The sequence below is a fragment of the Talpa occidentalis genome, unplaced genomic scaffold (genome assembly GCF_014898055.3).
Source record: "Talpa occidentalis isolate TD23 unplaced genomic scaffold, MPIMG_talOcc4v2.1 talOcc4.8, whole genome shotgun sequence".
Taxonomy (NCBI): domain Eukaryota; kingdom Metazoa; phylum Chordata; class Mammalia; order Eulipotyphla; family Talpidae; genus Talpa; species Talpa occidentalis.
Genome location: NW_023605194.1, coordinates 95,553,381 through 95,580,760, shown reverse-complemented (window position 1 = coordinate 95,580,760; position 27,380 = coordinate 95,553,381). Strand labels below are relative to the sequence as shown.

At 40.7% G+C, this 27,380-nt stretch overlaps 1 protein-coding gene across 3 annotated transcripts; it reads left to right on the top strand.

The window, feature by feature from the left end:
- On the top strand, positions 1–27,380 carry ENTPD4 (ectonucleoside triphosphate diphosphohydrolase 4). 3 transcript variants are annotated; one of them, XM_037496101.2, is made up of 13 exons: positions 1–78; positions 6,606–6,704; positions 7,953–8,150; positions 8,679–8,884; positions 11,737–11,887; positions 12,353–12,456; positions 13,864–13,923; positions 14,190–14,320; positions 15,991–16,157; positions 18,996–19,320; positions 20,915–21,000; positions 21,854–22,015; positions 22,948–27,380. In XM_037496101.2, the coding sequence occupies exons 2-13, from the start codon at positions 6,697–6,699 to the stop codon at positions 23,174–23,176; spliced, it is 1,827 nt and encodes a 608-aa protein (XP_037351998.1). In that variant the 5' UTR covers positions 1–78; positions 6,606–6,696; the 3' UTR covers positions 23,177–27,380. The 3 variants fall into 3 exon arrangements, with proteins under 3 accessions (XP_037351998.1, XP_037351995.1, XP_037351996.1); XM_037496098.2 differs by having other exon boundaries at positions 14,190–14,344; XM_037496099.2 differs by lacking the exon at positions 1–78 and adding an exon at positions 2,057–2,091 and having other exon boundaries at positions 14,190–14,344.

Below are 27,380 nucleotides of genomic sequence, written 5' to 3'. Positions count from 1 at the left end.
GCCCCGCCGCGGTGCCGGTGATGCGCTCGCTCCCGGCTCCCGGGAGCCCCGGCCGCTGAATCGGGAGTCGCCGAGCAGGTGAGGCTGCCTCGCGGCGCGGATCACGGGAGGGAGGGCGGCCGAAGCAACCGGCCCTGACGGGGACCGTGGGAGCGGGGGGGGGGGGCACGGCGGGGCGGCGAGGACGCGGACGAGCCGCTGGGCCCCCGGGGCCCTCCCGCTCCTACGGCGGGTCTTGCCCGCGTCGGTGCTGCCCCCGCCGGCCGGGCCGCGCGGCCACATCCGGGCGCCCCCGCCGTCGGCCCCGGTGACCCCGGGTGGCAGGTGCTGTCCCCACCCCCTGGCAGGAGAAACCTGCTGTCGCGCTCGCTCCGGTGACCGCGCTGGAGTCTCCCTCGCGCGCTGCGGGCAGTTTGGTTCTCGCCGGCCGGTGGGTGAGATGGGCGGTGGGGGGAGGGGGGGGACCTGGCCCTGGGGAAGGGGTGCTGCGCCGAGGACCCCGTGTCTCGTGTCTGTCCCCTTCTCAGGACAGGGACATGTTCGGCATCATTATTTTGTTTGAATTTAAGTTGCATGCTTTGGATCTCTCCTTGCAAAAAAAAAAAAAGAAAGAAAGGAGCTAAGTTGGCGATGAAGTGATGGTGAGAGCCGTGTTTCTCAAACTTGAATGATGTGTGGATTCCTTTTGAAGAGACAGTTCTCACATTTCCCAGACTAGTCCCAGAACCTACAGCAGTCTCAAGACCTCAGTAAGACGGACACTGCTGCACAGCATTTCCAGAAAACATTTGTCACTAGCAAAGAAGTGCTTTATAATTTAGGAACTTCCATGCCAGAAGAAAAACTAGAGGTTATTAAAGAGTAATGAATTAGAGCCTCAAATCCCTAGTTTAATTTCACAGTCTTTACTGTGTTCTGCATCGTGTCGTGAAAACACCTTGGAGAGACCTAAAAGAGTCATATTTTTTGTTATCTGATATTTGATATTATCTTTTCTTTGTATCAGGTTTGTTAATTATCTCTTGCTTATTTAGCAGAATTATGAAATGAATATTAATATGTGCACATAATTTGTTTCTGTGGTTATTTTAACATTAATTTATCCCTAGCATTTTGTTAATTAACTATGGTTTGCATTTTTCTAACCCTACAAGGAAGGCATTATACCAACCACTGTGCATACTGGAAGAAAAATCAAAAATGAGATTGATCTAAGATTGATCTACATATTTACTTAGCATGTTCATTTTTTAAAGCTGCAAGTGAATAAAAAGAACATTAGAAACTATAGCAAGTTGAATCTTGACAGATAAAAACATTGATGATCTGTACCTTGAAAGTGGAATTCTGAGAACAGACACATTAGTTAGGAAAAATGACCTTAGTAAATGCCAGAGGCAAGAGACAAGAATGAAAATGGGTAGGAGAGAAGAAAAAGACCCAGCTCACTAGTGCAGAGAAATGTTATCTGGGACTGTGGAGATAAAATGGGACCAGCTATTGTTGACCCATGTCTCCAGAAAGTTCTTGAGTTATCATTTGTTTTTGTATTTTGAAAGCAGTGTTTACAAAGAGGTGTTTCCAAAGAGTGGCACTCACAGTGAAAGCAGAGGTGAGTGACCCACCAAGAGATCTGCCTTGACGTAGCAATAATGTCTGCTATAGTCATCTTAGATGTGTGAACTGTTTAGTTCTGTAGACTCTTCAAGGAAGAATGGACAGGACCTGATGAATGCTATGTCACTGAGAAACGAGAATCACAGTTACGAACCAAGTAGTCCCAGTCAATCATGATACCCCTTTTAGACCTGGAGAATTTGGAAGGTGGTTTTAGTTGGTGTGAAGACTGTCACCCCAAATTTAGACTGAGTTAATGCTAAAAGCATCAGTAAGCTTGGATGTGCACCAGAACTTGAAAGTAAGAACCACAGATCTGGGAAACTAATAGGTGATGCAGGAAAAGTGTGACTAGAAAAAGATCTTTTGAAACGGGGACCAGAGTTTCACAAAGGAACAGTAAGAGGTGGTTAATTTGCATTTTCTCTGTCTGCCTTAGGACTGTCAGGGAGAAACTGACAAAGACATTGACAGGTAATCAAATCAGATGGGCTTTACTCCTGTAAAGAAAGTGCAGCTTGGGAGGGCCTCAATAGCTGCGATAGCATTAGTTAATGCATCTCCCCAGTGATAGGTCTACCACAATTTAGTTCTTTTTAAAACCTGACACTTTTATATAGTATTGCTGAGTTTGCCTCCCTATGCTCTTGTGCCAAGATTCTTAGCTGCAAGTACAACTGAAGTACATTTTAAGATCAAATTACACTGTTGTCCTAAATAAAAGTAATTATTTCAGAAATTTAATAGCTGTATTATTTTTTGTCCAACTTTAAATATAATTTTATGTTACAAAAGTACCTGTCCTCTTTTTTGAAATCCTTACATATCTCAAAAAAAGAAAAAAAATGTTCTGGGGCCTCCCCGGTGGCGCAGCGGTTGAGCGCTGGGTTGCGAAGTTGCCCGCAGCCTCTGCAGCGCCGGTTCGATCCCCAGCTGCTCCCTGGCCACCGGAGGAGGGTCCCACATGGTGTGCAGACCTCTCCTGCCGCCCGCTGCTCCCCTCAGCAGTGTACTTCGGTCCTTCTGCCTGCTCTGCTCCCCCGCTCTGGCTCTGGAGAATTCTCTCACCCTCCCGCGCTTCTGACTGTACCCAGTGCTTGTATAATTAAATAAATGAATAAAAAAAAATGAATGAATGAATGAATAAATAAATAAATCTTTAAAAAAAAAAAAAAGAAAAGAAAAGGAAAAAATGTTCTAAGACGAACACCAGATCAGATAGCTCCCTAAATATGCCGCCATCATTCCAGCAGTTCATCTTCTCCTGGGAAATGTGCTCTTTTCTCCTCCCCTTTCCCAAGTCTGCCTCCCATCTCCAGGAATCTTTCTCTAATAACTAGTCTTCTGTGCTCTTCTCTGAACTCTTACAATTTATCATATACATCTTTATATATATTTTAGTGAATTTACCCTATTAGTTCCCAAAGATCAATTTCTTTAATAGATAAAGCAATGAGTAAGCACTTTTAAAATTTTCATATATTATCTAAATGCTCCTAGTACTGACCAGTACATACTAGAGGCTCACCAGCAGCATTCACCACCTTCCCCCACCCCTGTTCGTGAATTATAGTCAGGCTATGCTTTTGGCTCAGCTCATGGTGGTGAACTCTTTGGTTTTTATTTATATTTCTCTGAATATTAATGAAGTTATATTTTATCGGTTTTTGTATTTATTTTGTTAATTTGATGCTTTCCAGTTATTCTTGCTCATTTGTCAGCTCATGTTTCTCTTATTTATATACAAGAATTTTTTGTATGTAAGAGATACTTTGTCCCTTTGTCATGCGTATTACAAGTAATTTTCCCAAACCTTTTGTATTTAAGAAGGAACATTTCAGAAATTTTAAATTCTTGTGTAGACTTCATGTAGACATCCTTTTTTTTAATTTATGGTTTGAGACTTTGGTGTTAATTTGTAGAAACACCTTACCCCATCCTTGTTGTTCCCCAGCCCACAGATAGTATTTACCTACATTTTCCTCTTACATTTTAATGGCCGTTTTTTTTTTTTTTTTTTTTTTTTAAATATTTATTTATTTATTTATTCATACAAGCACTGGGTACAGTCAGAAGCGCGGGAGGGTGAGAGAATTCACCAGAGCCAGAGCGGGGAGCAGAACAGGCAGAAGGACCAAAGTACACTGCTGAGGGGAGCAGCGGGCGGCAGGAGAGGTCTGCGCGCCATGTGGGACCCTCCTCCGGTGGCCGGGGAGCATCCAGGTATCGAACCGGCGCCGTGGAGGCTGCAGGCAGCTTCTCAACCCAGCGCTCAACCGCTGCGCCCCTTAATGGCCGTTTTTAACATTTAAATATTTGAGCCATTGGAATTCTAGTAAAAGGTGTGATGTAATCTCACCGTATTTAAATACTTAAATGTAGCCACTTTATAAAAATAAACTATTTTTGTCACATTCGCTAGGGTTTTGAATGACAAATTTCTTGGAGTATTTGGATTTATTTAATATTTTACTATTTAACACATTAACAAGATGAAATAAAATGCTGAATGTCTATTAAGCTCTTTGGGCCACTTTTAAGTCAGTGATTATCAACGATCATTTAAACAACTAGATAATTTTTTTTTTGCTTTTTGTCTAAACTTTTAAAGCACAAATATTGTCCTAAAGTGGGGTATGTGGTACAATATGGACACTGCATTAAAACCTGAACTAATTAAAGCATTTTTTTCCTTTTGTCAGATAACCATCATTACTATTTTTTACCCATAACTTTGTGTGTATGAATGTGTGTGTGTAGGTGTGAGATTTAGCCTCACTACTGCACTGTAAATCCCTAAAGCGTTGAGTCCATATCTGATTCATCTGTGTCTCCCATTCCATGAGGCAAACAATGGTTGTGTGACTGGCGCTGGTCTCTGGGAAAACAGAATAAGAGGGTACACCTACCACTGAGGGGTTTGCCATGTGATGAGAAAGGCAACCACAAGTATGGTGCCCTCACCACTGCTGTAATGTGCAAATGCTCTGGGGGTGTAAGGGTTAAAGACTTCCCCACAGAGGAATCATGCTTGACTTGTGTCCAGAGAGACACACTTGTGTCCAGGAATGCCAGCAGGTGGCCGGGAGAGAGAGTCTTTCAGAGAGCAGGGGAATGCAGGCCCTTCAGTGACTCCAGCCTGTTTAGTGTGCTGGAGCACAGGGTACCTCTGTAGAGGTCTGTACAGTGATGAGACAGGTAAGAGAGACAGGAACTAGATCAATGCTGCCTAGTGCAGAAATTACATTGGGCCTTTGAGCACTCAAAATGTGACTAGCAAGTGCAGCTCGGAGCTGAAATTTTAATCATAATTATTTTAGCCACAGTAATAGGTGGCCACCACCGTAAACAGACTGGGTCACTAGGGACCTCCTTAGGGCTTTTTCACAAGTGAGAGAGAAACTTGGGAGGCATCACGATTCCTGTTTGTTTTGGAAAAATAACTGTTTTGAACCATTTTGGTCTCAGAACTCAAACTTGACTTCTTGCCAGGCACTTTCCTATGGTCTACACTGCTGAGAATGCTGCAGTCAATCAAGCAGGCAAATTTCATCCTCATAGAACTAGCATTCTAGAGAAGACACTTGAGCAAGAGAAATGTGAAACACACACACACACACACACGAGGACAAGGATAAAAGCATGGATTCTCATGCCTGAGTCTAGCTCTTTTATTTATAATCACATTGTATTAGCTGTGTGACCACAGGCAAGTTACTTAGCTTCTCTGCCTCCTCTGTAAAATATTATACAAATATTATCAACCTTATAGATTGTTAGGAGGAATATATTAATATTTGCAAAGCATATAAACAGGGGCTGGTATATGATAAACACAATGTAAGTGTTACATAAATAAGAAATTGCTAAGGGAAAAAAATAAATCAAGGATGTGAGATGGGAAGAGGAGAGAGCTTGCAATTTTTAAGGGGCATCAAAAGAAAGCCTCCCTGAGGAGGTGACATTGAGCACAGAACTGAAGGGAGCAGACTGTGAGCCATACCGATTATTTCCAAGCAGAAGGTGCAGCAGAGGCCTTGGAACCAGGGAGATGCCCTTCCATCCGTCATGGCTCACTCATACCTACACTCACTCCCACTGGGATCAGTTAGGCAGGCCAGGTAAACTAACTTGCACCTCTGTAAGATGTGGGGGGAGACTGGTGCACCCAGAGAAAACCCACCCAAAGGGGGAGCCTGCACACTCCACACACAGTGGCCCCAACTGGGAATTGATTTTGTTTCCCTCACCAACTATTAAATATAAGAGGCTATTACTCAAGGGCCTGCTGACAGCACTAATTAGGAACACCGAATCTTGCAGGGTGCATGGTACATAGAAGAGAGATCTAATAGATGATCATCAGATGAAAGAATATTTCAGATTCTCGCTCAGTTAACCATTCTGCCCATAAGGTAGTTAAGATCTATTTGGTGACCTGGAATTTTTGGGTCACTGAGACAATTTTAGGTAGACAGCATTAGCTAAATAGTGCTCGACTATCGTCCTCTCTTTGATTTAGGCCTTTATCTCACAGCATGAAACTAAGTGTGTTGCTCAAAATAAACTCTTCCAACAGCTTCAGTGCAAGGATCACATACCCGATTGTGTGTGGTTGAGTTAAACATGCACTTGGTTAAAAACATAAATGTTGGGGGCCTCCTTGGTGGCACAGGCGGTTCAGTGCAGGCGGTTCAGTGCAGCGCTGTGAAGCTGTCCGCAGCCTCTGCAGTGCGGATTTGATCCTGGACAGCCTCGGAGCAACCCACATGGCAAGCAGACCTCTCTTGTCTCACCCGCTGCTCCACTCAGCAGAGTATTTCATCAGTCTACCTGTTCTGTTCCCCACTCTTTCTCTGGTGAATCCTCTCACCCTCCCATGCATCTGGCCTGTACCTCAGTTCTTGTATAGAATAAATAAATAAATAAATAAATAAATGTTTCTTTGATTGTACCATTTTTGAGATTTTTCTCTCTTCGTGGAACAGGAGGACTCTAACTCCGGAAGGAACCTATTGTTTCTGTGATGGTGTGTGAGGTCTGACTCCCAAAACATTGTCTGACCTCTGACCCGTCAGGATGGGGAGGTGAGTGATGTTGCCCAGTCACTAATACTGTAAAACCTGAGATTTTGGTGCCATAGAAACAGATCTTGAGGAAAAGAAAAATCTAAATTGAAAATGGAAAGTGTTGGAAGTTGGAGGATACTTTTATTTTTCCTTTGTCTTTCCAGGGCTCCTGTCACAAAAAGAAAATGTCCAGTGGGTTCTAGAAGGGTTAATGAAGTTCACCATTAAGGGCGTATTTGTTGGAATCTTGAGAATAGCCATTTGGAAGTGTGGGCAGGGGGTGATAAACTCCATGGAGTAGCCCAAGAGCCTCCATAGGGACTGGGAACCTGAACTGGAAAATTCCATTGGGTGAGCGGGATCCTCCTCACCCTGTGAGAGACTTCAGTACATGTAGTATTCTTTTAACGGAAGAGAATAGAAATTTACTATAAAATTTATCCTAAAGGTTTTCTTTAATCTCTTGTTTCTGCCAGGAACTGAGAAGAAAAGTGTTTATTTCCAGTGTCTCAGGAATATTTCTAAAAACATAGGATGTAACAAAACTCATTTACTGACTTTGTTGTGGGGAGGTTGTTACAGATACTGTCTTCTCCCATTTTCTCACAGTCATGGGAGAGAAATTTGACTGGGAATTCAATGTTAAAAAACTGTATTCCTGGGCCTCCCCAGTGGCGCAGCGGTTGAGCGCTGGGTTGCGAAGCTGCCCGCAGCCTCTGCAGCGCCGGTTCGATCCCCACCTGCTCCCCGGCCACCAGAGGAGGGTCCCGCATGGCGCGCAGACCTCTCCTGCCGCCCGCTGCTCCCCTCAGCAGTGTACTTCGGTCCTTCTGCCTGCTCTGCTCCCCGCTCTGGCTCTGGTGAATTCTCTCACCCTCCCGCGCTTCTGACTGTACCCAGTGCTTGTATAAATAAATACATAAATACTTTAAAAAAAAAAAAAAAAACTGTATTCCTTCTGAGATATTTTTATGTTTTTAATTTGATGGACAGGTTTTGGCCACTAGAATGCGCAGACCCCTTTGTATGTCCACCTCGTAACAACCATTTCTATGCACTAAATTTTCTTTTGGTTTTGCCATTCTTAAAATTAAACCTCATTTCATTATGAATTTGTATATTTATCTTACTGAATTTACTATTATAAGGTATCTCTAATTCCTTTTTTTTTTTTTTTTTTTTTGTGGAACAAAGCAGGGTACCTCTTTGGAACAGATTGTTTTGAAACCTGATTTATTTATTTATTTTTTTTTTTTGAAATTTCAGGATTGGAATCTCCTGTCTTTTTCCTGCTTCCTGGCATTTTAGCATCTCTCCAGTGGGGTGCCCTCGAATTCTGAATACCAATTTACGCCAGATTATTGTTATTAGCATTCTGGCTGCTGCTGCTTCACTCTTATACTTCTCTGTGGTCATAATCCGAAATAAGTATGGGAGGCTATCCAGAGACAAGAAATTTCAAAGGTAAAGAATAAAAACATTTATTTTAACTTAGATGGGATGCCATATGCCTTCATTTCCGAACTGAAGACTTTTGGGGTTGGAATTTAAGGAGCATGTAGACAGAAGAACCAGATTCTGTACTGAATGCAGCATGACATGAAAATTAAACTGTTTGAAACTGATTAATCTTTAACTACAAATCCACATCATAATAGGCCCTGGAATAATTAAACTTAACGGCTGTAATATCTTTCAATATGATTTTTTAATATTGATTGTCTGGAAAGAGAGCTTTGCATTTCAGAACTTATTTGAACTTCTATAAAGGGATAGTGAGTGTGTATCTGATTTAGATTATCTTTATTACTAGTAAGACTTTTGTTCTCTACACTAATCATTTGGCAGTTGTTAAGTTGTTAAGTGTTCTAGCAGTGCTACCACACAGCCTAGAAATCACTGACTTGGTACTTCTTTATTACATTTGCTCCATTAGGTTTAGGATGGTATTCTCTGTCTAAATAGAAGTGTGTGTTTGTTTTCCTAAACAAGGTACCTGGCACGAGTTACTGACATTGAAGCTACAGACACTAATAACCCCAACGTGAACTACGGCATTGTGGTGGACTGTGGTAGCAGCGGGTCTCGAATATTCGTCTATTGCTGGCCAAGGCATAATGGCAATCCTCACGATCTTTTAGATATCAGACAAATGAGGGATAGAAACCGAAAGCCAGTGGTTATGAAAATAAAACCTGGTATGTAAATGATAAATGTCTGATTGGTAGCCAGGTTCTGTCTTTCATCCTCTGTGATATCTTTCTGTCCCCACAGCCATCAAAGCTCAGCAGGTGTCCTCATTTTACTTTCTTTTCCTTCTTCTATCCATCTGGCATAGGAGACTAACACCTTCATAGAATATCCAAGAAACAAGTGCTTAAGTCTCCTGAAGCATTTACCATATTGCCTTACTTGTGGTGGCTACTCAAATGTCTATTAGTTGATGTTAATAGGGAGGGGCTTTTTTCTATTTGGTGCCTTTGATTTCTGTCTTTAATGGCAAAGTCATTTCAGGTAATTCATAGAATTCTTATTCCAATACATTTGTGTATGCTTGTCTTTAGAAAAATTTGCTCCCAAATATATTTATAATCTAGATTATTTAATGAGAGTAACCATAAAACTTAGAAGAGTTGTGGTTTTTAGAGATACCACAACTTCTAAGTCAGTGTGTTACACGATATTGAGAGTTAGTTGCCTTCCCCAATTTAATGAGTTGTTCTCAGCTTTTTCATGTGTCATCACCATTTCTGTGGCAGCTCCCTTCTATCAGAGCACTGGAAAGGGAGGGTTTCTGGAGAATCATGAAATAAGCATTTTACATCTTGATCATTGATAATCACTGACTTAAAATGGCCCTTAATAGACATTCAGCATTTTATTTCATCTTGCTGATGTGTTAAATAGTAAAATATTAAATAAATCCAAATATTCCAGGAAATTTGTTATTTAAAACCTTAGTGAATGTGACAAAAAATAATCATACCATATTTTCTCTGATTTCAAAGATACAAATGAAAAGGATTTAATTTGCTTTTAACATGGTAAAATACCTGCCTTCATAGAACAGTTCCTAACTACACAGACGGAAGACCCCTTGGATCTTACTCATTTTTTATTGAGTGATTTAGGCTCCACTTCCTCCTTCAGGCAAACCTTTAATAAGCTGATTGTTCTTTTGTGTTTGGGTAGCTGGGCATGAGCAAATTGCTCAGAAAATTAAAAAATCTCCACCTCATTTTTTAGGTTAAAGTAAGGAATTTAGTCTGAGTCTCTTACAAATATTATTTTGATATCAGAGTATATTTCCATAAATGATTATTGTTTTTACTCTAAACCTTAGGGAAGGATATTTATTTTTCTGTTTTCCTAGCCCTGAAATTTTTATATAACCCTAACCTAGAAATATTTTCAGAGTTAAAGTCATATTGATCAAATAAAAATTTCACCAGGAGACTAGAAAATAAAACTATAGTACATTGCATTTCATCTAGCTTCACAAACCAGGTTCCACCAGTAATTAAACTGCTCTCATAGAATAAGATGAAAATTTTCTTGCCTTGAAGTTGTCCTTTGAGAACAAAGGGATAACTACAGCATCATCCTGGGCTATTAAATAAATAGATTCTCATTAAAACCAGGCTGGACATGCTTCTCTGAGACTCTATACTAAATGTGTGAAATGGAAACCCAAGAACCATTCTAGATACTCTCTGTCCTGAAGCATTGGCTCCCATGTATAGCACTGTTGCAAAACTGATATTATAGGCTTAATGACAGCTGGAAATCGTTTACTTACATGCTCATTCAATAAATATTTATAGGGCACCTACTATTTGGCAGGCATTATATAATTTGAACAAGATACAATTTGTACCCTCAAGAAACTTCCATTTGCAATGAGATAGGCAAGTAAATAGGTTGTTTCAGTAGAGAGTGATGAGATACAACTAGAGCTTGGGGTGTGCACAGAAAGTAATGAGAGCCCAACTTCAGGGTCCCATTAGGGAAGATTGCCACAGAGGAAGTAGCTCAGTGGGTAAGAAGGGGTTAGCCAGGTGAAAAAGGCAGGGAGTAGGTCATGAGGTAGACAAAGGTTTTTTCCAGTAGAGGTACAGGGGGCCCTGAGGCCAGAGTAAGATGCATTATAGAAGTTACTTTCAGTATAGCTGAAGTTGAATGGAAGGAAAGTGGAAAGAGAGGGTGGATGAGAACAAAGGACGCTATGCTATTCTAGAGCGTAGCCTTATCTGGAGGGCAGTGGCAACCCACAAAAGGATGTTAAGCCAGTAAGAGACACTTTTTGCATAGAGACTGGTGGAGGAATTGCCGCCAAGGCTGAAAAGTGAGATATACTGTAGTGGGCTGGTAGAGGGTCGTGCTATCCAGAAGAGATGAGAGGTGTAACAGGTGAGGGGAAACAAGAGGAAGCCCTTAGTGAAACCCAGAGTGCATGTTGGAGGCAGGAAAGGGATTTTTCCCCAGGGATCTGGGAGGCCAGTGATGGTCATTGTAGTCAACACTGAGGTAGGTTACAAGCAGCAAGAGCAGGTCTGTAGTGAAAGTTGAGTTTAGATTTGCATGTGTTGAGTTTTGGAGTGTTGTGAGGACAAGCACATGGGCATGTCTAGTGGACAGTCAACCACATATTGATGTGGACGTTAGGGAAGAGTGACTGGTGATAAGATTTGGAGAACTGAGATATATAGGTGGTGATGGTGGCCACGGGAGTGAGTGAGCTTGCCAGGGTTAAGTGGGAGCATGTTTCTACAGGGCCAGGAGGCACACGTGCAGCTGATCTCACATGTCTGACACATAGTAGATGCTCAGTTAGGTCTGGTTTTCATGACTGAGAAGAAGAGAGCATAGATTTGAACACCTAGTAACACCATCATTTAAGGAAGAGGCATTGTGGAAGGAGTTGCCAGAAGGGTAGGGGAAAACTATTGAGAATATAGTGTGTAGCTTGAATTTCCCCCAGCCACACTGAAGCAGCATAACTCATTAGCCTAAATATCCATTTGTTAATGGAAGTATCCTGTTTCTCTAGGCATTTCTGAATTTGCTACCTCTCCAGAGAAAGTCAGTGATTACATTTCCCCGCTCTTGAACTTTGCTGCAGAGCACGTGCCACGGGCAAAACACAAAGAGACTCCTCTCTACATTCTCTGCACAGCTGGAATGAGAATCCTTCCCGAAAGGTGATCCTCCACGTGAGGGTGGGCAGGTCAGGCCGTGAGGGCTGCTGGTGCTGGTCAGGGTGGTTATGATGGTGGTGGCCTAGTGTTTTATTTTCCTTCCCCCTCCTTTTTCATCATCATCTATAGGAGGACATTAAAATTTCCTTCTCAAAATCTGAAATCCTTCCAGAACTATTCCTTTTGCCAGTATTCATCAAATATCTTTTAACATATTTGTTTATGACTGTAAATATTAAATTATAAAGTGATCATTTAAGAAATTAGTTGAAGGAGCACTTGCAGTGACAGTTTTACATCTGAGAATCATAATTTATACAATTCCTAAAAATTCTTTCCTAAACAAAAGTCTTTCCAATGAATTACTTTGGTTTTCAAATTAACTATTTCATAAAGAGCCATGTTTGTTTTTTCTTTTTTTCAAAAATTTCATGTATTTTGATTGCATATCTTTGCATCGTCTTCCAGTCAGCAGAAAGCCATCCTGGAAGATCTGCTGACTGACATCCCCGTGCACTTTGACTTTCTGTTCTCGGACTCTCATGCCGAAGTAATTTCAGGAAAGCAGGAAGGTTGGTATATTGGTCTTCAGCTTGAAATTTGAGAAGCTATTTCTTTAAATCCTCACTATTTTCCCTAGTATATACTTAATTGAGTTGTTCTGAATGTCTTAAAATTTAGGAAACCATTTTCTTGAGATAGAACCTTTCAATGGTAAAATTCCTTATTATCCAAAAGCAACCCGATAAGAAACAGCTTAGTTTGTCTTCACCACATTTTGCACACATTTAGCTAAATTCATTTTGATAGAAAAAGTTTGTGTTCCTTGCCCAGGTTATATAGCTTTCTGGAATTTTGATCATCATTGAGTTGTTGGAGCTTTCTACTGATTTACTTGCTAGGAAGGGAGAATTCTTGACTTTGATAGACTGAGAAAATATTAGTTCTGTTTTCACAACAATGATTCTACTTGAGAACAAAATGACAATAAAATTATTGAGGAAGAGCTTGCTAGAAATGGAAACCAAAAAACATTTATTTCAAGATCATCTATCATTTCAGAAAATGCCTCCTCTGTAAAGGACACTGTACAGAATACAAAATTGGGTAAAATTCAGATATTGCCATTGAACTGTTTACAGAACAATGAAGTATTCAGTGTAAGGTAAAATTTTAGGAAGATAAAGTATCATGGGAATTCGAAAGAGGGAGATAATTTTTTTTCCAGCTAGAGGCTTGCTGAAGAAAGTGACATTTGAACTGTGCTTCAGGAGTAGTTATAACATGCGAGAGCCTGGTAGGATCTTGGAGGAAGCATGCTCCAAGCAGAACATCAGAAAGGATTACTATGGACGGAGGAACAAAAATATTTTAGTTTGATTGGTTTATGGACCTTTTGAAAGATGGTGGTAAAATTTAAAGTTAGACAGGTCTTGACTTTGTCATGTAGGTGACTCTAGTAGTAGAGGATAGAGTGGGAGAGTTGGGGCAGATTAATCCCATGGACCATTACTGCCTCTGTCTCGAATAGCTTAAACTACAATGGTAACAACAACGGATAGACTGGGCATGAAAAATGTTGTAAACACAGAATGAGACCTGATGAAAGTGAGAGGCAAAGGAAAAGAGGGAAAGTTAACTTGTCCTCAAAGCCTTGGAGTTGATAAGTTTAGTTTCACAAAAAGTTAAAAAAAAAAACTCAGGGTTTCAAAACAACTTACAAATTTCAAAGGAAAATTAACACCTAGGGAATTATATTTTCAGTCTATCTAAATGATATGAAACTACATTTTAAAGTTGAAAAGCTTGGGAAACCACTAGGAAGAGATTTATCAGTAAAAATGTGTTATTTCAGATATTTTCACAGGTTGTCAGGGAGCTAAATAAATGGGATATTTGCACAGACTGCATTCATAAGAATTACACAAAATATTTTTTAAACTGTTCTTCTTTGTCTTCACCCCGTGAAATGTCTGCAGGTGTGTATGCTTGGATTGGCATTAATTTTGTCCTTGGACGATTTGAGCATATTGAAGATGGTAAGTATCATGTGTCTCACTGGAAATGATGGCTTTTTAAATTTAATTCAAAGGATAAAAAGGGAACCAAGTTTCATAACATGGCTCTGTGTGTAGGAGTAGAGCAAGAGGAGCTGCTGTCACAGGAGGAGCTTGATTTAATTGTGAGGAGCAGGGGGGCTTCCTAGACAGTGCAGGAAACATACCCTGAAAACAGGATGTCTCTTCAGAAGATCCCGGTTCTCTGAATTTGTTCTGTTCCAGTGGATGTTTCTTGTTCTTTCCAGATGATGAGGCCATTGTGGAAGTTAACATTCCTGGTAGTCAGAGCAGCGAAGCCATCCTCCGCAAGAGAACAGCTGGTATTCTCGACATGGGAGGCGTGTCGACTCAGATAGCATATGAAGTCCCCAAAACTGTAAGCTTTGCCTCCTCACAGCAGGTTATTATCTGTACAAATTCCTTCTGTTTGATTTGGTTTTCATTTAACATGTCTCCATCCATTTTTGTTTTGTTTTCTGAGTCTGAACCCATCTTTACTGTGCTTGCTGAGGTACCACCTTCTCAACCCAGGAGAGAAGAGACAGGAGGAAAGCGAGGCAGCCTCCGCTAACTGATTTGTGTTTGTTCATTGAAGTCAGCTGGTTTGTTTTATGAACTTACTTAGAGTTTTTCTTTGGTATATATGTCAGTCGCATCCTTGAGTTTTTATTTTCTCTTCAATCACTTCTTTTCTCAACAGGTATTATAAAACTTAATATAATAATGTCATATTTCTTAAGATATAATTGGGAAAATACTTTTTTTTTTTAAATGACTCAGGCAACTTTTCACATTTCCGGACAGAACTGAGATTTGTATCTGTTACTTCCACATTTCTTAACTCAAGAGTTACTCTCATTTCTCTTCATCCCCTTCATTGCTCTCATTCACTGCCTGTAGTTTCCTTGTGGACTGGGCAGCCTTGCATAGAAATCACCAGAAGGGTTACCAGGTATATTCTTGAATGGCTACACGTCTTTATTACTCTTCTCATATAGCTGTGGATTAATACCTAAACTTGGTTTCCCTCACTTTCCCTTAGAAGGTAGTGTGCAGCTTAGTGTGGTGGCTAATAAATACAGCTCAACAAGCCTAGACTGCACCCTCATCCTGTCCTCACTGGTTGTGTGACCTTACACAGGTCACTTGCCTTCTTTGTTGTGGTTTCTTACCTGTAAATGTGAATGCAAGTACCTCTAATGTGGCATATCTAAGGCACGACTGGGCACCTAGTGTGTGTGCTCAGTGAATGTCATTGATATATTTACTGAGCGCCTTAGAACGATACTTTTCTAAAGTAAAGAAATAATATTTGAAATAAACTTAAGTTTTCCTACTGGAGGTTTTCTCTACTTCCCATGCTAGACATGCCTCTAGAAAATGTTACACTCTTGGTAAAATGTCAAGTTTTCCCCCTCAAGATAAAGTTTAAAAGTACATATGAAGAACTTTGGAAAAAATACTGGAAAATCAAGATTAAGAATTTCTCATGATGCATCATCCCAGAAATTCATTGTTAGCATGTATTTCTTTCATTCTTTTTCCCCTAAGACTTTTTTCTTTAATCCAGTTGTTATAATCTTGTTGTTATGATTCTGTATCCTTATTTAACTGTGCATAACCTTGTTTCTCAACAAACTATTGATTACCATAATTACATGCTGCATTGGTAGTGTGTATTTAGATGACATCTGTTTTGTTTTGTTTTTAATCACTGAATTGCAAAGGACTTCTTTGTGTATAGAGACTTCTCTGTGTTTAGGATTATTTCCAAAGCTTAGGGTTCCATAAATAGATTTACTAGGTCAGGGGATATGAGCTAATATTGCTAACTCATTTTTCAAAATGTCATAACAATATCAAAAAATGTTCAGCACACATGAAATTTTTTAAGTCAGAATTGTCATATGGGATTAGAAGTATGTGTAGAAAGATCCTTGGGAAATGCAGAAGCAGAAATATTTGCTTCTCTTACATGAAAGTCTTTTTAGATACTTTTTTTGGTGTTGTTAAAAATACTAAAGTTTATTATCCTTATGTCTGCAGGAGGAGGTAGCTAAGAACTTGTTAGCTGAATTTAACTTGGGATGTGATGTTCACCAAACTGAGCATGTGTACCGAGTCTATGTGGCTACATTTCTGGGGTTTGGTGGCAATGCTGCTCGACAGAGATATGAAGACAGATTATTTGCCAACACAGTTCAGAAGAACAGGTAAATGACCTTCCACTACTCAGTGATCGCTTTCAAACTAGGTCTCTGTTTGGGAAGAATATATCCAGGCAAAGTAGGGAGGAGGCCTTAGTCATCAAAAGAGGTCAGCACTATTAGCTTTTTATTCCCCTACCAGCTGAGCTGGGAGAAGTAAAAGGACATCAGGTCCTGCCTTCAGTCCTCCATCCCACAGAGCCACACCTCACCCGTTGGATTAGAAATGTCGCTGTCAGGTTATTCAAATAGAATTGAGCCCTGGGCAGTGCTATTCTAGATGGCAGAGTCCTTGGGAAACTCAAGTGCCTGGGCCACACAGTACATGTCCAGAAGCCTGCAGTAAGTATATGCTCTGGCTATTGAAGATAATATTGAATTATGATGTTCTGGCAACATTATAGAACATTAGCCCATGCAGTTATTTGGTGAGAACCATAACATGAGAGAACCATAACATGAGAGAAAGAAGTGATCTAGAAGCTAAAGCTGGTCATTTTAAAACTTTTTAGCAATGAATCTTTTAAATAAAAGTTTATGAAGGATTCTGGTATTGAAAATATAGGACACAAAAGCACCATTTTATCTGTTTTCAATTATTTTTTCAGTTTGAGTATAGAGCAATTATTTGAAATTAGTCCATAAGAACAAGCTATAAGGGCCTCCCCTGGTGACGCAGAGATTGAGCGCTGGGTTGCAAAGCTGTCCGCTGCCCGCAGCCTCTGCAGCACCAGTTCGATCCCTGGCCACCGGCAAGGGTCCCACATGGTGCACAGACCTTTCCTGCCGCCCGCTGCTCCCCTTAGCAGTGTATTTCGTCAGTCTGCCTGTTCTGTTCCCCTCTCTGGCTCTGGTGAATTCTCTCACCCTCCCGCACTTCTGACTGTACCTAGTGCTTGTATAATAAATTAATAAATCTTAAAAAAAAAAAAAAAGAACAAGCTATGAATAAAAATTCTGAAATCTGGAGTTATGTAAGATATCCTATTGATTCCTATGTTTTGTTTGTTATGGAGGGGAAAATCTTAATTCATAGAGGGGAAACAATTTTGAGAAGGAAAAATCCTAATTCATAGAGATAAATGATAGTAAATATCTTTGGTAATTTTATTCTTAATAACCCTGTGAATGCCTGGGTTATTAAGAATAAAATTACCAAAGATATTTATTCTTAATAACCAAAGATATTTATTCTTAATAACCCTGTGAAGGCCTGAACTTTAAGAAAGGCCAAGTTATAGCCATTCAATCCCACATTCATACAGGTGAATGTGAAAAACAATAAAAACATCTTCCTATATCTGCTCCAAACATGAATTAATAGTGTTAGTTAAGAGATTGGTGGTTCCATAGTTTCTGGTTTGTTTTTTAATGGTAGATAGCCCATTTTGGTAGTTATTTTTTTATATTTTTAAAACATATTTTATTCATGACATTTGAGTCGGAGTTCTGCAAAAATACCTTCTTTTGGAACCCTAATTTTTACTAATTAATTTTAATTTCAAGAAACTTGTATAATGAACAGTTTAGTTCTTCTTAATTGAAATGTATAGGAGAACTAAAAACAGCAGTATGAGGTATACATTTGACTAATCTTGGACTTTTATAATTATTATAAATGTTGTTCATGACTTTTTGTCATGAATTAAGTCTTGCAATGCTTTTTTTAATCTGTGCATATAGTGATTATTATTTTTTAATTAATTAAACTGTGTAAATGTTAAATACCTTAACTTATTACATTCAAGTACATTTCAAGTTAGGAATGAATACACAGCTTGTCAATTGAGCAGTGAGTACAAACTTGACTTAGTACCCATGGCTGAGTATTGGATTCATGCCCTCTCCTGATGTTAAACACATATAGGCCCTGCAATTTCATGGTTCAGATACCAGTGTAACTTCAGCTTTTACAAGCTCTTTTCACTTTCTCAGTAGCTTAAAGGTAAGTACACAGTAGGGTGACAGATCTTGATTCTGGGAAATTTTATTGAGAAGTAAATCTAATGCATTTCTGTAAACAAAGATAAGCATTCTTTTCTGTGGCATTTCTCAGAGCCTCTGGTACAATAGAAACTACCACATTTGGGATCAATAGTTAATTTAAAAATCAGTTAAAACAGAGAATCATGAAAATAGAATCAAACCTTCAGCATTTGTCTTAACTTATGTGTTCACTTGCCAATCTTTTGCTCTCTGGGCTAGAGATTTGTCTTAGGCTCCATTGCCATTTCTCTGGCATGCACACCCCACTCATCTTGATGTCATTTTGACTTTCTTTAAAAAATATTAAGGACTTAAAGATATTTGGGGAGCAATCTGATACTATGTCCTTTTAGATTTTCCCTAACTTGGTTTTTATCAAACACATGATTAGGCAAGGCAGCAGTTTTCTAGCAACTTGCCTTTATAATATTTTTCAAAACACCTAACCTAGTTTTCACAGGACCAGTTAATTCTTTTCACTGTCACATTTCATCTATATAGCATTAAAATAACAAACACTTGTGGTAAAAATGGAACTGGGAACGACACCAGGCTGATATCCTTACAAACCACAGACAGTCAGTGGCCCGAGCGCCAGGCTGTGTCTCAGTACAGAAGGCGCTGGGTAACCTGACCAGTTGTTCACTAGATGGTTAAGAGCCTGCTAGATGCCTGTCTGTATCATGAATCTCCAAGCAGGACTTGGGTACCGATTTTCCTAACTTAATTATCCTGGAACGATTATGTGTTCCCACAGAACCTGAAGGACTTGTTTCCACAGGGCATGTTTTGAGAAACAGCTACTTCTCTGAAACACGGTTTTGTTGCTCTCATAATAAAGTACTCTCTGTCCCGTAGGCTCCTGGGGAAACAGACTGGCCTGACTCCTGATGCCCCGTACCTGGACCCCTGCTTACCCCTGGACATCAAAGATGAAATTCAGCAAAATGGACAGACCCTGTACCTCCGAGGAACAGGAGACTTTGACCTGTGTCGAGAGACTCTCCAACCTTTCATGAATAAGACAAACGAGACACAGACTTCCCTCAATGGGGTCTACCAGCCCCCAATTCACTTCCTGAACAGTGAATTCTATGGCTTTTCTGAATTCTACTATTGCACTGAGGATGTGTTACGAATGGGGGGAGACTACAATGCCGCCGCATTTACTAAAGCTGCAAAGGTGACCTTCAGGGAAACCGTCTTCTCCTGCATGCTTTTAGAGACTGTGAGAACAGTGGGCCAAATGATGGGGAGGTGAAAGATGGAAAGTGGTAGCTCAACACGTCGGGAATCCTCTTCCCTGGTTGAGGAGGGCATAGACAGAGCATAAGTAAAAAGTCCATTGTGAGCCTGCTTCTGCCCCCCACTCCATGAACTGGTCTGGTCCTCAGTGGCCTCCCACCTCCTGTCTGCTGTTACTGTGTAAGAATGTGATTATTCCACTCCCTCAGCTGCCAGGACTCCTAGTCTGTCTCTTGCCTTTCTGAGAGCTTCTCAGGCTCTTTCAAAGTTTTCCCGCTTTCACACCCACACTTCCACCTTTGGCCTCTGACCTCACGTTCCTGGATGGTCTCCCCCATGCTTATGGTTGGCTGCTGTGTATTAGAGTCCCAGTGCCAGCTGGATTTCATGGTCTAAACATGTCTCAGTTAATAGCATCGCTAACTATCCAGTCCCCGCCCCGAAGCCCAGGAGTTATAGATGTCTCTCTGTCACGCATTTATCCCTACCTGGACACCTACATATAATCAGTCATCAAGTGTATTATTATCTCATAAATATTTCTCAGACCTCTCCCTGCTTTCTATCCTGCTCTCACCATCCTAGTCCAGACTTGTCTGTCATCCATACTATATAGCAGGAGCTTTCCAGATGGCCTCTCTGCTGTTCATTCGCCACACTTTCCAGAATGTTCTGTCTGAAACATAAGGGCAATCACTTGTTCCCTGTTTAGAATCTTTAATGGCTACCTTTTGCTTTGGAAAAATTCCAGTTACCTCAGCATGTCACCCCCACCCTATAGCATTACCTTCCCACCAGCCCTATATACTGAAGTCACATCTGGCAGCTTTTCATTTCCCTCATATCTTTGCTACATCCACTGCGTTTTGTTCATATTGTTCCTCTGCCTGAAACCTTTGTCCCACTCTCACCCTGAGTACCACTTCCTGGGTTCCCTGACCTTTCTGGGTTCCCTGCCACGGGCCTCAGGCAAGTTTTCCCTCTTCTCTGAGCCTCAGTTTCTTCACACTTTAAATAGAGGTTAAGAGAGTAGCCCTGCAAAAGAGTTAATTATTCCATTCAGAGAACGGAATTTTACACTTACACCATGCTCAGTAAACGTTACTATTAATGTTACAAGCACTTCAGGAAAAGGTGCACCCCTTTACTTTCTCTTAAAAGACACAGCTTTTTGTAATCTGTCCTCAGAATCTTGCACCATGTAGCTATAGCGTCCAATTTGTAAAATATGCCTGTCACATGCAGTCCTGGAGGGACAAACTAAGTGATTTTGAAGAGCTGGCTGTGGGCAGTAAAATTCTCTTTAACAGTAACATTGGCAGAATTTTAAGACAAAGAAAAGTTTTGTCTTTCGTAGTCCATAAGTACTGAGTCCATTCTTGCCTTCATGCTATACATATAAAATGTAAGCTGGTGCTTCCTAATTGGAAGCATATGCTTCTTAGGAGTATGAATTTGGAGAACCCTTGTTAGAATGAAAAAAATTGTTTAATAAGCCTTTACTAATTTATATTGGGTGAAATTTCTTTCAGGATTATTGTGCAACAAAGTGGTCGATCTTGCGGGAACGCTTTGACCGAGGGTTGTATGCCTCTCACGCTGACCTCCACCGGCTAAAGTGAGTAGTGGAGCCTGAGCTCAGGGCATTTATGAGAAATTATGCATGCGTATTGGCCCCCTGACTTGCCACTTCCTGGCTCCACCCTGCCTTTTTATCACCGTCAATCACTGTTCCTTCTCATCAGCCCTGGGCTCTTTTCAAATGGAACAGATACTGGTGTCCAGACACATCCCATAGTATCCCATAGTTTGGGCTCAGCTTTGCTGTTCCTTCCACATAGAATCCCCTTGTTGATGTTGCCCTGATATCAGATCCAAACAGTTGCTGTCCTGTTAGTCACTCTCTCTGTCTACCCAGCCAGACTCCATCCCCCTCTCTCGTGGCATCTGTCGTTTTCTGCTTTGTTTTATAGTTATTTGTTGCTTTTTTTAAAAATCCTCTTTCATTAACAATTTTATTATTTAGTTATTATCTTACTGCTTGCTTAACAGTGTTTGGCAAAAAGCAAACTTTGAATAAATAATTAGAATCATTGAATATCAGAGCTGAAAAGGATCATCCTGCCTTCTCATTTTATGATAAAGAAACTGAGATCCAAAGAAGTTGGAACTTGCTGAGTATTTACTCACTGGCTAAATAATGGGGTGCCCAAGAGATCATCTGCCCTGGCAACGCATCAGATATGCCAAGACCAGGCTTCATGGGCTAATAGGTTTTGGCACGTGAGATGTTCTGTGTGGTCGACAACAGTATGAGTGAACTAAGTCAACTAGAAATGCCAGGGTCAGTTTGGCTTCCCAGAGAGCAGCCTAATGAAGACTTTAGGCACAGGTTGGTGGCAGAGGGGAGGGCTCTGTGTAAGGGGCATCTTGACAATTATTCCCACTCACGTTTGGCTTGATGTTTGTAGGTATCAGTGCTTCAAATCTGCCTGGATGTTTGAGGTGTTTCATAGGGGCTTTTCATTTCCCACCAACTATAAAAATTTAAAGACAGCATTGCAAGTTTACGACAAGGAGGTTCAGTGGACCCTCGGAGCGATCCTTTACAGAACCCGCTTTTTACCCTTAAGGTATGGCTGTGAATTTGGTAAATGATTCAAACCGAAATGCTTTTTTGCAATTATGATGCATTGTGGCCGCTGTGGTTTGTGGGTGTTTGGGGTGTTGGAGTTAGTGCTGGTGTGGGCAAAACAGTTGTCGGCGAAGTTAGTGCCTTCTCTACCTCACTGCCCCCACTCTCTTTCCTGCCTGTCGTTCCATAACGTGCAGGGCTGGTTTCTCGCACAAGGGTTAGTTCCAGAGATCTTACCCTGATGACTTAAACCCCTTTTCAAAGTACTGTTTTTAATGCATAATCTAAATATATATAGGATTACAGAGGAAACTATGTTAATTGAAGTAAATATCAAAATATAGAAAACAGTATGTGGTGTAGTACTATATTTCCTTCATTAACACATTAAATAACAAGATAGTACTTTCTGTGATTTCAGTGTAGTGCTATGTGGATGGTGTTTTTAAGAAATCTGCAGAACACCATAATGTAAGGTCAAAGATCTGCGTTTCGGTAGGGACAGAGAGAGGCAGCTAGTATATAACAGTTTGTTGTCCACATTCATGTGCAAAGGGGAACTGCGTTTCAGTCAGTTTGCTTAAATAAAGACGTCCATTTCTCCCCATTAAGTTCACATACCTGACTCTCAGTGGACCCCCGTGTAAGAACCCAGGTTCACTGATAAATGATGCGTTAACTTTGGGAAGGGGGAGTTCCCCTTCATTTTATTGAGCATCTCCAGACAGTATGTGTAACTGCAAAAATTGTGCATCCCCGGGTACTGACCACAGGCATGTTTTGGTTCCATGTTGGCCTCCATGTGCTAGTGAAACTTGCAGTTCTGAATTTCTCTGACCCACATCCTGTTGCACTGTTAAGTCACATTTTTTGTCTGGGTGGTTTTTTGCTCCCTTCTCTCTCAGAGGTTTTGTTGTTTTTTTGTGGCAGGGATATCCAGCAGGAGACCTTCCGAGCCAGCCATGCCCACTGGCGGGGCTTCTCCTTCGTTTACAATCACTACCTGTTCTGGGGCTGCATCCTGGTGGTCCTGCTCTCCATCCTCCTCTACCTGCTGCGGCTGCGGCGCATCCACCGGCGGACTCTCCGGAATGGCTCTGCCGCCGCCCTCTGGCTGGAGGAAGGCCTCCCTGCACAGAAGATGGTGGGCCCCCTCTGAGCCAGGCAGAGAGCTCCAGGGAGACTTTCTACAGGAAAAGCCATTTTTGCCTCAGGGGTTCTCTTTATTCTCCTCTGGTGTCATTTTTCCGTTCCCTCTTTAGTCTTTGAAACAAAAACAAAATCCATTGTCTGTGAATTCTGCTGTCCTGCAAGTGTTGCATTTAGCCAGTTTGTATACAGCTTTAAATCGAGGAGCAGGAAAAAGGGAAAATCACTTGATTTTTGCTGCATAGGATATCAACCAAAAATTGCTAAGATTTTTGGTCTTTCTTTAAGGTATGTTGTATTTTAAGAAGATGCACTTTGATATTGGAGGAAAATGGCAAAGATGTTTCTGTCAGTGGAGATGGGACTGAAGAGTGAGACTTTTACAGAACCAAAAATCTTATTGACTAAATTGTCATCTGCTTTTTCGCTGTCTTGAAAGTTCTCATCTAAAGAGGGTGATGTTTATTGAGTTTTTATTTATTATTCCAGTCTGTCACTGTTTTCTTTGTAGGCTTAAAAAATCAAAACCATCTATGTCCAAAATAGAGAAATATACATAAAAGAGAGTAGCTATTTTTAAAATTGATAGTGAAGAGACCTGAAAAATGTGAATTATTGACTAAAGCTGTGTGTGTGTGAGTAAAAATGCCAGTGAATGAGGGAATGCAGCGTTCATTCTTTTAAAAACACGTAAGAATTTAGTTTCATTATTTTCCTTTTTCCTAAATTCCCCTTATTACCTTTTCTTGACCATAGGAAATTATTTTCTGTGGTCCACCTTTCAGTGACTGTTGAGCAGGGTTTGAAGAGTTTGAAAAACTCAAATTTCACTGGATTAGATGTTATGAGAACTAGACAGGCAATTCCAGACAGGAAAGGGTCTGAATTTAATATAAGAATAAGTTCATATTTTGAAGAAAACAAGTTTGGCATTTGAAACAAAAACCTAAAAGGATCACTAGAGATTGCTTGGTTTTCACATGTTAATTTAGAAGCTTGAGAATTCTCATACATAGTTCTTTTCGGTGAAGTTCTTTGTGTGTGTGTGTGCATGTGTGCCATTTCTTACTCCAGAACAGGTAAATTTGTCTAATTGTTAGCAAGTCTGTCTTTTGAGAACCGTCAGTTGCTTTTTAAAAAATCTTTGATTAGAGAAAGAACTCAGATTGGTTCTAAAGCTCTTATTTAACTTAGGGGAAAAGTTGGATTTTATCTTGTCTGTTAATTACTTAAAAACATGATATGTACTGTCTATGGGTGACTTAAAAGATTACAAACTTATGAAAGATGCAAATGCTGTCACTCTGCCCTTCATAATGAATATTCTAGCTAAGAAAAATTATTGGAAAGGTAATTTTGAAGTAAATTTTCGAGGCAGGATTCTCTCAAATATATGGAAAATTGGAGGATCCATGTGTACCCATCTAATGGATACAGAATCTTGTTTCTTTGAAGATGGGGTCAAAGATTCTTATAAAAATACAGCTTTTGAAATCTTCATCTTTGGCCATTTAACTCCTTGGTCCCTGGTAAACACTGCTCCTTATCAAGACCCAGCCACAAATTAGCTGTGTCCTAGACACCCAAGAAGTAGAGTCAGCTGCCTGCTTCTCCTTGAGCCCTTAGATGGGGTTTTCCTGTAGACTCTGGGTGATACTAGTGGTGAAAAGGAAGTTTATATTTCAGGTTTTCTGCCACCAGCCTATTGAAGCAATAAGGGTTTAATCTGTAGGATTATTATGTTCAAATGCCTCAAGTGTGGGGGTTTATCATTAAAAGGCAAGGCAAGGATAAGCTAGCATAGGCACAGATTTGAATAGGCCTTAATTAAGACTTCCTACTGTAAATAGCCACTTTTTAAATACAGGATGCCAGTTTGGTCCATTCTTCACTGTTTGGGGCATAGAGACAAATGCAGAGGATTTCTGCTTGAAGCCTGACCTCACGATCCCTCTGCAAGGACCTACCTCACTCTCCACAAGAAATCCCCAAATTAGGGTTCCAAGGCCCAAACAACCTTATAGGTAATAGAGCTGAGTACCCACGTTTCTCTGCAAAGAGTTCCTTAGATCAGGGCATGGCACACATGCCCACAAGGAAAATGTAGAAGACCCTTGAGCTGAGAATGGTTTTCAATTTTTAAAGGATTGTTAAAGAAAAAAGGTAAACAGTGTTCAGCAGAGGCTATGGGTAGCTTCCAGAGGCTATAATACGTTACAAATGATCCTTCACAGAGGACATTTGCCAACCTCTGTGTGAGTAGCCCAGTTGAAGAAAGGACACTGGCCCACCTCAGAAATACCACACGTTTGGTTCCAGACACCGCAGTGAAGCTACATAGCAATAGAGTCAGGGCATTTTTTGAATTTTCAGTACACAGGACAGTTATGGTTATACCATACTATAACCTATTACGTGTACAATAGTATTACGTCTAAATGTAGGCACCAAAATTAACACAGACATGAAGTCAGCACACATTGTTCGAAAAATGACCCCACTAGACTCTCCAAGCAGGGTCGCCACAAACTTTCACTTTGCAAAAAATGCAATCTCCGTGAAGTGCAATAAAGCAACGTGCAATAAAGCGAAGTCTGCCTGTATCTGGTAGCATCCTTTTCAGAAAGGGCGCTACCATTTGTGGACACAAACAGATGGGCAAAACAATGGACAAAAGTGTAATCTTAAGTATTTGTGATATTTTTTATGAACTAGAATTTCACTTACCTCCTAATTTTCAAGATCAGTTTTCTAACAAACCAGGGAAGGTGTCTGCCCCCACACCCCCCACAGTATAACAAGTGCTGTTCAGGAGGACTCACCAAGTTGTGCTGAGAGTCTGTGGTCAGGAGGTCTCTCCCAGGCACGCACTTAAGTGATGCAGGGCCAGGCTGGGCGAGAGGAGCGGGCTTCTGGATATTGACTCAGGAGAATGAAGATCAGCTAAGGCCTGGCCAAAAAGACAGTAAACTCAACACTTGTAATAAAGAGCAAAAGAAATTGGGCTGGAGAAGTCTGAAAAGCCTCATCCAGAGACGCTGTGTGTTCAGCCTTGGACGCGCCTGCGCTCAGTGCTCCTGTTCTGGCACCAGGTGCTGCCCCTCTTTAAGCCTCCAGAGGATGTTCTCAGATTTTGCAATTCATTTAAGGACATCACGGTAAAAGTATAAATATTGACTTGTACCAGTGGCTTTTGCACATTTTCACCCCTAAATTGCTGGCTTTAGGCAGCGCTTTCCAACCTGAGGAAGCACTTTCTAAACCGGGAAGACTGCCTGTGGCTCAGCCTGGCTGCCCTGGAGACCAAGATAACTAGTTCCCACCACTGTCCACACCTGTGCGCTCAGGTGGGCAAACTCTAGGTTAACACAGATTTACATTTTAAACTCAGGCTTACACAGAATAGTTATCCTTATAAGAAGCCTGCATCACTTAGCAAGAAACTAAAAAGGCAAATGTGTTTCCCAAACTTAAAAAGACTTTAGAATTTTGTGTGGTAATGTGCAATGCAGCAAAACCACCTATAAGTAAATTATTTAGTTCTGTTTCAGTGGTTTATGGTATTTTTCCCTCTCAATAATGAGTGTTGTGATCAACCAAGGAGAATCTTTGTTTTGTTACTAAGACTATACAGTTGGGAATTATAAAAAATTAAGGAAACATCTTTAAAGGTTTTATTTATTTATTACCTTGAATGTTTTCCATTCAAGGTAAGAATAATTTTTTGGGGGGGCGGTGGATCTTGTGGTGTCATACACTTTCCATATGTGGCAAACTCGTGGCTACACTTATACAGTGAGTGTTAAGAATCAATAAAATGAAAGTTCATCCAATGACCCAACAGCTCTGAGCATTCTTCTTGTGATTCCAGTAGATTTCCCCTGAAGTTTATATCTTTTTACCTGTTGGAATGCCTGAATGGACTTGAATGTAAACTCAGTAAAATACACTGGGCAAGTGTGCTGGCACCCTGTGCATTTGCTGCGCACGATCACAGTGAACGTGGCCTTGTGCACATGAGGGGAGGAGGTGGTGTGTCCTGAAGCGCAGAAACGAAATATTTCACAAGAAGAAATAGTCACCGAAGTGTACTATTAAGCCATCCCCGCCAATAAAGGCCAGAGTAAGACTACTCTTCATAAGGTTTATTTTAAAGTACCTGTTTACTACATGTATCGACAAGGAAAAAAGAATGAAATGAACCAACTTTTATG

What these genes read in the sequence shown, in the direction of transcription:
- ENTPD4 (XM_037496098.2), top strand. An exon ending in AATTTCAGGAAAGCAGGAAG is followed by an intron (nt 12,457 to 13,863) that starts GTTGGTATATTG and finishes AAATGTCTGCAG; the next exon opens with GTGTGTATGCTTGGATTGGC. An exon ending in AACACAGTTCAGAAGAACAG is followed by an intron (nt 16,158 to 18,995) that starts GTAAATGACCTT and finishes TCTGTCCCGTAG; the next exon opens with GCTCCTGGGGAAACAGACTG.